General features: G+C 41.1%; 1 protein-coding gene across 1 annotated transcript; it reads right to left on the bottom strand.

The window, feature by feature from the left end:
• Positions 1-8,504: 8,504 nt before the first annotated feature.
• On the bottom strand, positions 8,505-11,858 carry CXCR4 (C-X-C motif chemokine receptor 4). The gene is made up of 2 exons (XM_059852541.1): positions 11,701-11,858; positions 8,505-10,098 (listed from the first exon to the last, which is right to left on the bottom strand). Exons 1-2 carry the CDS (start codon positions 11,737-11,739, stop codon positions 9,037-9,039), a joined length of 1,101 nt encoding a protein of 366 aa, XP_059708524.1. The 5' UTR covers positions 11,740-11,858; the 3' UTR covers positions 8,505-9,036.
• Between the last annotated feature and the right edge of the window lie 2,089 nt (positions 11,859-13,947).

Below are 13,947 nucleotides of genomic sequence, written 5' to 3'. Positions count from 1 at the left end.
CATTTCAAGCAGCTGAGCATTATTATCAGGTTTCGCTGATTCAGGATTAAGTGTACCTCAGTGGCCGAGGAGCTCATTAGGATGAGCTGGTGGTGTTTGTGAAAAGACTGAGGAGGGAAACACGATGGAGCTGTTTCTGTCTGGTGTGTGAATAGCCTCTACAGCTCCGTTTTTAGGTGGTACAGAGTTTGTAGTGTTCTAGACTCCTCTTGCTGACAGCTAGACTACAACCCATTTCTACAAATGCTATGGACACTTAAATGCAACCATAAACCTTAAGAAGCCTTTGTGGGTTCCTAGTAGATCTGATAGCCAGACATCTCTTGTTGCTAATGCACAGAACTGGATAGTGCCCCTTGACAAGTAGATCTGCATAATCTCGGGCAGAAGTCATAAACAAAGCACATCTCAGCTTTTTCCGAGGACAGTGCTTACTCCTATAGGTGCTATTTTAATCCTACACAAAACATTGAAGAGCAGGAGGAGGATCCCTCTTTCAAAAACAATGTCCCTTGTCAAGGGACATCGGGGCAAAAGCTCGGGTTTCCTTGCAGTCTGAGAGCCACTGTCTCTCGGGAGGTGCTTAATCACCATGCTGTTGTATTTGATGGGGTGGTTTTGTCTTGGGAGTCCTTTTGAAAATGCTGAACTTTGCATAAATAAATATTCACCAAGTCGGACAGAGACTAATTCTATAGCCCAATGGTCAGGACAGCCGGGATGAATAAAGGGACAGGTAATCACAGCTGCTTCCCTGGCTGCATTGATATTACCTCGGCTAATATCACCCAACAGCACAAGTGGGCTCAGTCAGAGTCACCTCAGCAATTCAGACCCATGTTCCCGTTCAGGAAGATGCACCTTCAATTTCCTCTCTGGACATGGCTTGTAGAGTGCACAATGGGCCCCAGTTTGGATGGCAGCTGAAAGAGTATATGTAAAGTGTATGCTACTAAGAACAGAGGATTTTAAAATGTATTCTGAAGAGATACAAAAATCTTTCTTCTCATTATTTAATTGTTACTGAAACTGGTGAACAAATTAATGCGATCTCTTTCAAACACCTGGGGAGCAGAGTAATCTTTAAAATCACAGACAAAGGATCTTGTATCCTTCATCTGTTACACTTTTTATAGATCACCACAAAGTGCTTAATGAGGGGGCAAAGTTTCTTAATACTTCCTCCACATTAGCTTGTAGGAAGAAAGCAGGAGTGAGTGGATTCAAGGATTCATGGCTTTGTGGACTGTTTATTCTCTGGGCTGAAGTGTGATTAAACTATTGGACCGATGAATACACTACACTGAATATTCATGCAAATGCCATTCTGCTTTATTGCAGAATATTAGGAGAGCCATATAACTCCCTACATTCAAACTATACAATCTGAGCATATTTAGTCTGGCGTCAACATGACTGGGCTGACTACATTTCAACTTAGTGAAACTAAGTTTGCTTGTGAAGCAGGGATCTAATGTTTTTCCTAAGCAGTTGTCATACCAAGAGGCAGCTGCTTTCCGTAGTTGATTGGTTAAGGAGAGAATCACAGCATGCTACTCAAACTAAGTGCTTTGTTGTGGGTTTTTTGGGTTTGTTGTTTTTTTGTTGGTTTGGGGGTTTTTTGATGATTGTAAAATGGGAAAAGACCTGCCTTCTGCTATTCAAGCATTCTGCTTTTAAAAATCACACTAACATCCACCTCATTCAAAAAGTCCTGTGGACTCTATAATGAAAGTAGAATTGCACTGTGTCTTAACCAATACCTGCATTAAATCTGACGAGCAATATAGCCAAGAACATGATTAATCATTGAGATATATTACAGATCTCTTTAGTTCAAAACATTGTTATTCAAGACCTCTTTCTTGAGCTTTGTTTCAGGAAAAGGTGCTCTGCAGGACCGTGATCATGTAGTCAACAGGTAATGATATTTTACCTCAGGAGCAAATAGGGCTCAATTCTCTTAATGAGGGGCATCTGTTCTCTTCAATTTTTTCAACCTCTTGGCCCCTACCTGAGAACTGGTGTGTTTGTTTAACAGTTTTGGCTGTTTGCTTAAGGAAGTTTTGACAAGATAGCTAAAGTGGTCTAACAGCTTGCTGGTCCCAAAAGCCGGGGTCCCACTTTGCTCCCCTGACAGCTCCCAGGTGCATGAATCTGCCCTCTGTCTCGCAGTTGCTCCGAGTTTTGACTTCTTAGTGAGACAGTTTTGTTCACTGTGCTACCTGAGATCCATTCACTTCCTTCTGTTGATTTTCTGTGGCTGGTAGGCTTTACAAAACAGGAGTCAAACTAAGAGCTTATTGCTGCTAAAAGAAAAAGTGAAAAAGTTTCTTTCTTTGCTTAGCCATGTGTCTGATTACTTTTACTTTTAATCTTGAATGTAGTCAGCCCTGTTTCTGAGCTAACTTCATTAAAATTGTATAAAATACTTTTTTTTTAATGTACTGTCTATTTAATCAATTAATTCTGTTCAAAATAAAGTGTGACTAATTCAATAGATAATGCACAGCAGGTGACAGGGCCACAGGATTTAGAATCAGAGTATTGAAGATATCAAATGGAAGGATTAGAAGAGGCAGGGACACTGAAGACTTTCCCAACAGAGGAAGTCAGCTTCAAATTCCTGTGAAAGTCCAATCTTCAAGAGCTGAACTGGTTTTTCAGGGAGTCACATGAGCAGAGGCTGAGGGGTCTGCATAGGTAAGAGTAAAGGAGGGAAGGAAGGGGATTGTGAGGTGTGAGACTCCTTTTTGTCCTGTTGATTAGCAGATGAGCTCAGCTACCTTGTGTCAGTGCCCAGCTATTAGTGCCCAGTTCCGTGTGGGAAAGTTCTGTTAGGGGATCACCTCAATGGAGTTGGAGAGAAAGAGAGCAAGAAAAGCAGGGTGGGGGCATGACCTGCAAGGCCTTGGAAAGGAAGGTGGTGAACACTGAGGGGCAGGGGAGAAAAGGAACTCTGCATTTCCTTTGCTGCCAAATTAAATCTAACGTGAACCTTGCCCTTGTACAATAATCCCTTTTCTCCCTGTATTCTTGTTAGACCCTTATCAGTGCATTCCTATACTGAGTTCCAACAGTGACCTTAACACTTTTATGAGATGTAATTCCTCCCACAAAGGGCAGGAATAACAGATTTCAGATTTGTAATGAACCTAATCTTGACAAGACATATCTACTGCTGTCACAATAAAACATGTCTGTAAAAACACCAGAATTGTTCTCTTGCTTCCCACAGATTTTAGAGATGGAATTCATCTGTGGACACTGAGGCCCCCAGTTTCATCTTCTACTAACAAGCATACCAACGTTTCTCTCTTTGGTGAACTCATGTTCAGGCTTGGCAGAATCAGTGTTTTTAAACACATTTTAAATGCTAAATATTTTCCCCAAGGGAAAAAATAAAATCCAAAAACATTTGCCTAAGAGGGGACAGAATTGAAATGGAGCAGCCATAAGAAAGATGACAAGGAGTTTTGAAAGGAAATTTAAAGAAAGATGTTCTACTTGAACTTCTCAAATTTATGTTGTGTTATTCTGTTGAAGAGTGTCACAAATTAGGATTATCACCAGTGATAATTATTGCTGTCTAGTCCCATTGTTGCTTGCAGAGTGTTGAATTCCTGGGCAGCTCATGTTCTTGAAGCTGTGATGACACTGACAGGCAGGTAAGGGGCTCTCTCAACCTTTCTTATCCAGACCCCTCTCTGGAAGGTCTGCCCCATTACCAAGTGCTGGATAGGAGAGAATCAAGGAAGTAAACAAATGTGTGCTGGGATTGCGCTTTAAGAAATTTGAGAGTAAAACCAACCTTTGAGTTTAAATTTTTCATACAATATAAAAGTAATTTATCCTTCAGCTGAAGAAAAGCAGATGTTGGAATGGAAATACACATGAGAAGACATAGAAACAGTTGTGAAAGCTGTAACTTTTTTATTTGAAAAAATTTCTTTTTACTTGTGAAAAGAGGGTAGAAGGAATAAAAGGCAGCATCAACAGCAATAAAGTCCAAGTCAATACCAAACCAGAACAGAAGCCAAAGAACTCTTTGCAGTGTAACCCTTCAAAAATCCCTCATCATTACTAATTACTCTGACACGTTTGTGTGGTGAGAATCTGTTCCAGGTGTGAATTCCAAAGAACAAGGCTATTTTAAATGTTGACCTATTTTTTTTAATCACTGTGCCACTGAAGAAAAATTACTTTGTGACCATTGATAGGTGGGTATGCAAAGCTTGCAAGCCTTCAGTAAGAGAGAACCATTTTGCTGAAAATTTATTTTGTTATGTTCAGCAGAACAGTTTCACCTGCTCTGTACCGAAAGATTTAGCTTCATGTACATCTCTGACTGCAAGTGAAATCAGCAACTTGTAATCTTCCTTTGTAATTGATTTGGGCTGGAAGGTTGTACGCTTTAGAAAGCATATTTCTTTAGGTACCCTGCTGTCTCTCAATTCAGTTGGAGTTTGTCACTGAAGCCATCTGTCCTTCCAAGAAAATAGTAGTTTTAATCAATACCTGCTACATGTGTAATGAACCCTGACTCCTCCGAATCAGTGGTAGCTGTACTGGAGCCTGGATCACTTGTAGCAGCAATTGAAAATGGTCCTTGGTAATCTACATCATTATATACCTATAGATATATTTATGTTATATATTTATAAATAAGCAAACACAAAGTACCTTTATAATCAGCTTTTTGTAAAGTATGTTTTCAAAAACAATAAGAATAGCGTTGTTTTATTGTATGTCCTGATAGAACTAGAATGGTGGGAAGATAGTAAGAGAATTGTTATTAAAACATTCTCTTCAAACTTCACCCTGTGGAAGTTGAAAGATTTTCAGAGAAAATTAGAAGAATGACAGAAAAATTGTTACCTAAAGAGAAAGGATTTTAAGAAATCTGTGCCTTCTTTATAAGCAATAGTCCCAATGCTCATGTAATTTCAATTGACACGTGATTTATGGCTGTGAAAAGGAGTCTGTATAGCTCTTTCAAAACATAAAGTGAGGGAGTGGCATCCTTTGAGCAAAAACCTCTGGGGCTCTATCTGCTTAAGTGTTTCCTAAGTTTCAGCACTATGAGAATATGAGAATACTCCATTGTTAGGGGATTTTGGAGGCATGCCTGGATCAAGGAAGTACTTCCTCGTCATGCTGTTTCCTTTCCCAAACAATGTGAAAAATGGCCTTTTCAAGCAAACATCTAGAGGTGGTCACTTTGTACATTGTCCAACTAGAGCACAACCATCGCAAGATAAACCATTCACTTGCATGAATGGCTCCATGTTATTACTGCCACTTCCTTTTTTGTTTTCATGGTGATTTTGTCTTGATTTATGTATATGCATAGAAGTTCAAGCCCCTGTATAACGATTGTGTCATAAAACTGGCCAAGAAAGCAGCAAGTGACACCCCCTACTCACAGTCCTCAGTGTACATTTGCTGGGGCAGCCTCATTACACCCCTCAGCTGATCAGACAGGGTAAAAACACACCTACAAATAATGGACTACCACAACAATAATGGGTTACAGTGGCATTTTACTCCACTGCCTTAAGTGTTCTGACTTTACATCCAAACAACATTTCAAAAGAAGCAAAAGTAAGTTTGCATACATGTACCATTCTTGGTTTAGCCTTGCATGATCCAAAGGATTTCCAACTAATCTCAGGCACTCAAAATGTGTGCATTAGAGTATTAGGTGAATATCCATGTTTTAGTCCAGCACTGCTGTTGGCACATTGCAAAAATCATAGCAAAATACTTACTGCCTGAATTCAGTGGAAAAAGTTTTTGTAAATACATTATAAATCTTTTAAACTACCACATAACATTTTAAACTGGTCTGTAACCAATACTCAATGATTTGTAACCAAACTCACATTTGTTCTCTGTTCTGTGTCTTGAGCTGCATATTTAAAATTACTTGGACACAACTATTATTTTATGACTTCAAGTGAGTGCTGAGAGTATGCATTGTGTATATCTTGAAGAATGTCATGATTATTCTGTATGTTAGAGAGGAGTAATTTGAAAAAAGACTTGGAAAGCCCCTTCGAAAACTTTGGCAAATTCTTGGTCTGTGTGAACTTGTCCAGTGCATAAATCACAAAATTAGGTTCATTCGCCTTTGTTGCTGTATTTACACTTTGAGAAATGCATTTACCAGGACCACTTTTGCTTCACAAAGATCTAAAAAGTCACAGCCTCAACAAAAAATCACCCTAAAGGTGATTTTGTTTTTAAATGGAACAAATTAAATTTTTTTATCAACATGGTATATTTGGAATAGCTCAGTGGATTTAAGAGAAATTTGCCTTATTTTTTCTGACTTACTCATAGGTAAAAAGACAGAACTGGATTAATAATTTCTTGCTATGTTTCATGACAACTTCATCCAGTTTGCAAATATTTGCTCTGCAAAGAGTACAAATACATATTAAATTTATAAATATAGATATATGAAGTTATTTAGGAATAAATACATGTGGCTTTTGACTCATTCTTCTTGCTGAAGCAAAACCCCAAAGAACTTGCCATTCCTTTTCAAGACAGTCTTCTGTCCATAGGTTCATTAATTCTACTGAGAACAATGGCAGTTTTATAAAAATCATCCCTCTGGGCCATGGGTTTAAGTTTTTTTAAATTTTGCTAATTAATTTTCTACACAAATACTTTCTGTTGTTTGTTTAGTGTCCTTTTAGTGGTCTTTGGCAGTAACATGACTGCTGAGTTTATTCTCTCTTGCACCCTCTTTCCTGTTAACTCTGCTTGAGGTAGCAGTTGGTTGACTGAAGCATAATGGGATTAATCTAAGTTAATGCTGGGGGCTCTAAACATTTCCTCAACAAATAAGCAGCAGCGTGTTGATAGCCTGTAAGTATTTTATAAGTGCAATTAAATCACAGTGATTGATTGGGCTGGGGTGAAAATCAGAATCATTTAGAACAGCAAATTCTTCACAGGGAAACCCTCACTAAACTAAGAAAACACACAAACGAGCAACAAAAATAAACCATTTAAAGAGTTCTGCTCCTATACCATGTTTTCCTCATTTCTCAGCCCTGTTTAGGAGGAACAACTTGATCAAAGTGAGACCTTTTGTTTCTTGAGAATGCATCCTTTCGGCTGGTAATTTATGTTGAGTGAAAACACACATTAGAGTTAACTGATCTAGAAGTTAGGTTGCTAAAAGTGGGGGAGGAAATATGTGTCCTTTTAATTTTATCTCACTTTTCTCTCCCTTTGCCTGGCTTCAGGTTACAAAATCTTGCACTTTTGTAGTACTTGTTGGATTACTCATAGAACGCATTCAATTCACTAAATTGCTGGAAAATTACCTATTTTCTGCCATGTTTTGTGCTTGTTCAGCACTGAATCAGCTCAACACAGAATCAGATGATTACTACTGTCATTGCAAGGGAAGGAGTGCAGGATGCAGCCAAGGTTGCAGCCTCCTCACTGGAGAGAAGGGAAGTTGAAAACAGAAAGGTCATCTATTTATGAAAATATCTAATATGAAATACGGAATTTAATGTATAGTTTAGAATAGTGGTACTGGCTCCACAAAATCACTAGGGTGTTGTGCCTGTGAAAAATTTGGTAATACCCGTGCAATATCTATGTTGCCTGTTTCAGTTCTGAGTAGTAGATGTTAATTTTTGCTTTTTTTGACTTCTAGGTTGTTTTTTCTGTTTTTTATACATAAGTAACAGTTTTGTTTGTTTTGTTAATCTAAGCACAAATACTCTCAATGGCTCTGCTCTCTTGGGTATCCATTACTTCTGAATGCACTCAACTAATGTGAAGACATGACTAACTAGACAGTTAAGACTTCAGCACTACTTATTGGTAACCCTATAGTCTGGCTGATTCCTACTAAAAATATTGTCAAGAATTGGCACACATTCTGTGTTTTTAAAAGGAATGTGAAGATTTTAACATTACTTTAAGAAAATCTGGATGTAGACAGGATAGGGAAAGCTCCACAGAGGAAAACCACTTACTTCCCTCAGAGCAGACACACTTTATTAGAATAACTTTATTTAGTAGAAATAGTTTTGATTCAGCTATATTTGACTAGTATTAACTTGTGAAACTAAATATAGAATCACAGCAAAGGCAGAAGAAATGTATGATTGACTTTGTACACAGGGCATAAAGGTTAGGCACTTGCAGTAATCTGAGTTTGACTCCTGAGGCTGTAAACTTTAGCAATTGCTTAAACACATGGGTTTTCATTTGTAGATATTTTGCCTCAAAAAGTTCTCAAAGTGGCAGTTTAAGTAATTCTAAACATAATGTTAACTAGAGCAAATGTATTCCAGTGAGAAAAACATATGACATGGAACTCAGAGGTGTCAACTGAATAATCAGTATGTACTGAAACTCATTTTCCTGCTTTTCACAAGATATGCAGTTTTCAAGACATTATGTATTTAGAATTCTAAATAAAAGCACTGAGAAAAAGTCAACCAGAAATGAAAATACCACTCAAAATATTTTTTTTTTCATATCCTTTTATTTTACCTTGAACTGAAAATTTTGCAAACCATCAATTACTGAGAATGGACGGAAAAACCCTAGCATGTAACAGAGGCTTTGGTTATAAGTGCCATTTCTACAGCAGAGTTAAGCTATTGTAAACCAAACATCTTGTAGTAAGGTAAAAATATCCAGGCAAACTTTTAACAGCAACACTGAAAACATTTACATATAAACAACAGAGAAATATTTTCTAAACTTTTAACAGTCACTTTGCTACAATCCAAAGTGTTTAGTTCACATATCTATACATACAGTCACTAAAACTTTTGTGAACCAACCACTTGTCCACAGGACCTGCCTAGACAGTTTGTCATCAATACGAAAAGTTTTTTTATATAAATAAGTCAATTAAACTTCACAGAGACTAAAAGAAACAATATAAAATTCCAGCTGTAAATAAATCTGTACATTATGGTCAGTCTTATTTGTCTGAAATCTTGCGCAGCTTTAAAGTGTCTCTTTATAAAATGATGGCAAGGAGCAGTGTTAGCTGGAATGGAAACTCGAAGACTCCGACTCTGTAGAAACAGAAGAATGTCCTGCACGTTTGCCTTTTGAAAGAATCTTGAGGCTGGATCCTCTGCTAACTGATGTCAAGGCATTTTGAGCTGATGTTTTGAACTTAGCACCCAAGAAGGCATACAGAATTGGATTCAGGCAGCAGTGGAAGAATGCCAGGGCTTCCGTAATGGAGATCCATTTGTGCACTATGGTCTCCAAGCTGCAGCGGTGTCTGATGACTCCCAGCAAGATGAAGGTGTCGATGCTGATGCCAATATAATATGGCAGCCAGCAGGCAAAGAAGGCGAGGATGAGGATAACCGTGGTCTTCAAGGCTTTGCGCTTCTGGTGGCCTTTGGAGTGTGACAGCTTGGATATGATAATACAGTAGCAAGTCAGGATTATTAGACCAGGCAATACAAGTCCTACCAAGATATGCTGGAATCTGAATGAGATCTGCCAGTTTTCGTGAGGATATATGCGATCACAGAGATACCTTCCTTCTACTTCACTGGTACTGGCGAAGATTAAATCGGGCACTGTCAGAAGCACAGCTGGCAGCCACACACCTACATACACCACCTTCTCAGCCAAGAGCTTTCGTGGGCGCTGGCTGTTGGTGGCGTGGACTATTGCCAGGTAACGATCTAAACTTATGAAGGCCAAAATCAAGACACTGCTATAGAGGTTGACTGTGTAAATGACGTGAACTGCCTTGCACAGAACATTCCCAAAGTACCAGCTTATGGCTGCATCCACAGACCAGAATGGCAAGGTGATGACAAAAAGGAGGTCAGCCACAGAGAGGTGCAGCCTGTATTTATCAGTCATGCTTCTTTGCTTCTTTTGGTAGCCCATAACAATAATAACCAATCCATTGCCAATTATTCCGGTTAGGAAGATGATGGAGTAGATTGTTGGCAAGAAGATCCGGTTGAAATCGGCATTCTCATGTTGATAGCATGGCTCTTCGTAGTCTCCATAGTCACCCGAACCAATCTCATCTGTGCCATTTTCAGAAAATTCAATTAATAACCCAGAGGACAGCTAAAAAAAAGGGAAGAAAATTGAATTAGATGTTAGCTTCTCTGCAAAAACTTATTCTCTATGACAACATGTGAAGGACTGCTTGAACAGTCTCCACTGTCACAAATGGGTGAACATTTTGAAAACCAGATGGGAAAATACAATGTTTACATACACATATATAAAATATACAGCAAACAAGAATAACTTTAAAAACTTCCTTTGTCTTTCTCTGAGGAGTAAGATCTTGCTAAGGGCAGGGCATGCAGGAGCAAAGAAAGATAATGGCTACTCCCAGAAATAACGTTGGTTATGGACACTTCAGTGCTCCTATCAGATGGACACTACAAATGGGAGAGACCAGAAAGTGCCAGATGTGAGAGGTCTGTCCACACAGAGCATGACCTACCACATTTAACTTCTATAATAGAGGGCTATAAAAAAATTACTTAGAAATGCTGCTGCTCCAAAGTCCCTTCTCATTAAGAGGATGGGGACAAGGAGAAATAGAGAAGGTACCCTCGGCTGATGTAATAAAGGATAAATAATAGCAAGAATTCCCTCCTGAGAAGCAACTGACAGCTCCACACACTCGGAAAAAAAAACCCAAACGGGAAAAAAAACCCAAAGCCCACAAAGAAAGACAGAAAGCGAGAGGTGACCTTAGGGGAACTCAAAGCCCGTGAAGGGTCACCACGATGGTCCACGTTCCCTCCCTTTGTTCCCCACTCTCTGCGGTTGCGGGGCCGGGGGTGAGCGCGGCCGATGCGGGACTGCAGCCAGACGGACCAAGCGAGCATAGCCGCGGAAAAAGGAAGCGAAATTTGGTGAGGGCATGAAAGCGCGTCAGGAAACCACCAACGGTTTTGGCCACGGCGCTAAAAGCAAAGCTGGCGGGAGAGTGCCATCTGGCTATGTGCAATTCCTCAGGTTTTCAGATTTTTTGTTGTCATGCCCTGCGTCCACGGACCCTCGAGCTCCGCGCAGGGCGCGCCGGAGAGACCCGCAGCGCTTCACACGCGGAGGCACCGGCACCATGCGGGCATTAACTGCGGCCCTAAAGTTGGAACTTGGCAGAGATCTCCTTTTTGCCTCTAACCGCTCTCCAAAGCAAGGCAGAGGAGCTGCCCCCGGAAGAGTGGGTTGCCGCCTCGTTTCGCTCGGGGAGCGGGCGGGACGGGCGGGCGCTGCCGCCGCTCCCAGTCCCGCCGGCAGCCCGAGGTCTGGGCGCGCACCGGGGCAAAGGGATATCATGCCCTGCAGTCAGACCGCACCAAACTTCCTCGCCTCTTTCCCTCTCATCATTCCCGTAGCGCTAATTGCTCTGCCGGCGTTTTTCAGTCCACAATGGTGCCACAGGTCACTTGAACTGACGGCCGAGCAGCAGAGCCCCAGAGAAGGAGCGGAGTCCTGCAGCTGGAATTTGCAGTGGCTGCAGCCGTGCCAAGGTCAGAAGCGCTGCAGGCAGAGGCAGCAGTGGCCGGGGCTCAGAGGGGAGCCCTGGCCGTTCGCGCCCGCAGACCCCTCCGCTGTCCCGACCCCGCCGCCCGCAGCCTCCGCCGAGGGCACCTTTGTTTGCAAACAGCGCGCACGTGGGCAGCCGGCCGCGCTCCCGGCACTTACATCCAGGCTGTCGAGGCTGCTGTCCATGCTCAGAGCCATCGGACGGCTCCGCGCTCTCAGGCTGTTGCCGCTGTCGCAGCCGCGCCTCCCACAGTGACACCACTAGCCGCTACTCCAAACACGCCCCGGCTCTTCTGGCGGGACGCGCTTTTTATAAGGTCCTAGACTGCCCCCCGCCCCCGGGGCAGCGCGTTTGGCTCCTCCCCGGCGATGTCGCCGCGCTCTCGGGCTCCGGGCGGGCGCCTCGGGCCGCTCTTTGTCTGCCGCCTCGGGCATGGGAATTGCACTTGCCCGGCGCGCCCGCGGGGGCCACGCTCCTCACGGGGGCATTTGCTCCCTTCTGATTGATGTGTTCATACAAGCGGGCTTTTGAATTTCCCCTCAAGAACATTCTTTGAAGTGTGTTGTAGAGCCCTGGGTTGCCATGGGTACCCCAGGCGGGCTCTGAATGAAGTCACTGGTCCAGAAGTCGTGTGGAGGAGGAAGAGCAGGGGTCCTGTATGCCATTCAAAATTCTGGCAACTCTGTCCTCTAAGTTGCCTCTTCCCCCCTGCTGAGGAGAGGCGAAACAAGGGCTGGTCCCTATTGAGGGATGAGAGGTTCTATAAACTTTTCAAGGGCTGCAACGTGAGTGGGTTGTCTGTTGCCCTCTGAGCTCCTCTGGCACCTGTGGGTTTGGGTGAGAAGTCGGATCATGATCCGTTTCATGTAGCTGGATAATATTAAAAAATGCCCCAAACAAACAAACAAAACAAACCCCCCCCCAAACAAACAAAAAAGCAACAACTCCCCTCCCCCAAAACTCCCCTGCCAAATTAAACCAAACCAAAACACCCCATACATACACAAAACCACCAAAACCCAAAAAAACCGAAAACCCAACACAAATAAACCCCAAATCCTGAAATTATATATGTAGAACATATGTAGCAATCATAGGATAGATTTGCAAGAGAAAATCAACCCAAATATAGAGACAAACAAAACAGAATAATTGATTTCCTCTACAGTTATCTCTAGGGTCTCAGTACTGTTAATATTCATGCAGGCAAATTAATTTGCAGAAAAGATTTTGATTAGCATAGTGTGTCATGTGTGTGTCCCCCATCAACTTCACAACTCACAACAAAAAGTTATAGTGAGTAACTGTATTGGGAATAATTCATTCAGTTTTATAGATTTACTCTTTACATTTGATTTTTGTAGTGGAAAGAAGAAGGGAGAGAATATTCTTTATGTAATAAAATGTTCTCAAATTACCCCAGTAGCCTCAAGGGATGATAAAAGTAAAAGTTTGACCAAAGTTTTGTTCTGAAATGCCTCTATGGTCAGTTTACATGTGAGTTAGCTAAAACATCAGTTTCAAATGCAAATATTATTTTCAAGTATTTGACAAGAGTTACTATCTCAGTCTTCCTCTATCAGCTCTAGAACTCTTTCTCACACCCTACAGTGAGTATGAATTTGGTTATGATTAATAATCAAATAATGTTTCTCTTTAAAAGCATGGTATGTAAGGTATGACCTATAATGTGATTGTGTGCTTTCACTGCACTGTAATTTGATAGTAATTCATATTTTGTTAGTAGGTCTGGAATATCGCATACAAGTTACATTAAAAGCAAACTGTAATTGATTATAATTCAGAAATTACCAGTCTTCAGAAACTCAGTATCTACTTTATGTTTATGTCCAGAAAAATCAGAGGGATACCACACTAGAATTCTATAAAAATAAATGTTCCCCTGAGTCTCCATAATTAGATACTAACCCTAAGCTTATGATACCATAAATATTCTTTAAGAAGAAATGTGACAAAATTGTAATTATTGCTATTCATTCCTTATTTTCCATGAAATCTGTGATACATTCACTGCTTTTTAGACAAACAAATAGGAAAACACATTCCCTAAATCATCATGGAATGTGCAGCACAACATTAGATGACCAGGCAGATAAATGAGCAGATGAGGGATTTTTGTATACAAATGAGTAGGATCATGTCTAAATAATCATCTTTCACTCTTTCACTTAAGGGGGATGCCCAGCTCGTAGCATCATCAATTGCCATGCAGTTTTCAGCAGGGATATGGTGCTGGAAAGGCTCTCCAGCCTGCTAAATATGCAAGCCTGAACCACATTTTCAGAAATATGCATATTGAACAGGTTCTAAAAAACTAATCAGGACACAGAACTGCACACAGGGGAGGTGAGCTTTAGGGAAGAATTGGTTTTACCTTTGCAGAA

This window comes from Haemorhous mexicanus, chromosome 8, assembly GCF_027477595.1.
Source record: "Haemorhous mexicanus isolate bHaeMex1 chromosome 8, bHaeMex1.pri, whole genome shotgun sequence".
Classification (NCBI taxonomy): domain Eukaryota; kingdom Metazoa; phylum Chordata; class Aves; order Passeriformes; family Fringillidae; genus Haemorhous; species Haemorhous mexicanus.
Note: the sequence above shows the minus strand (reverse complement) of the source record. Positions and strands in the feature narration are given on the sequence as shown.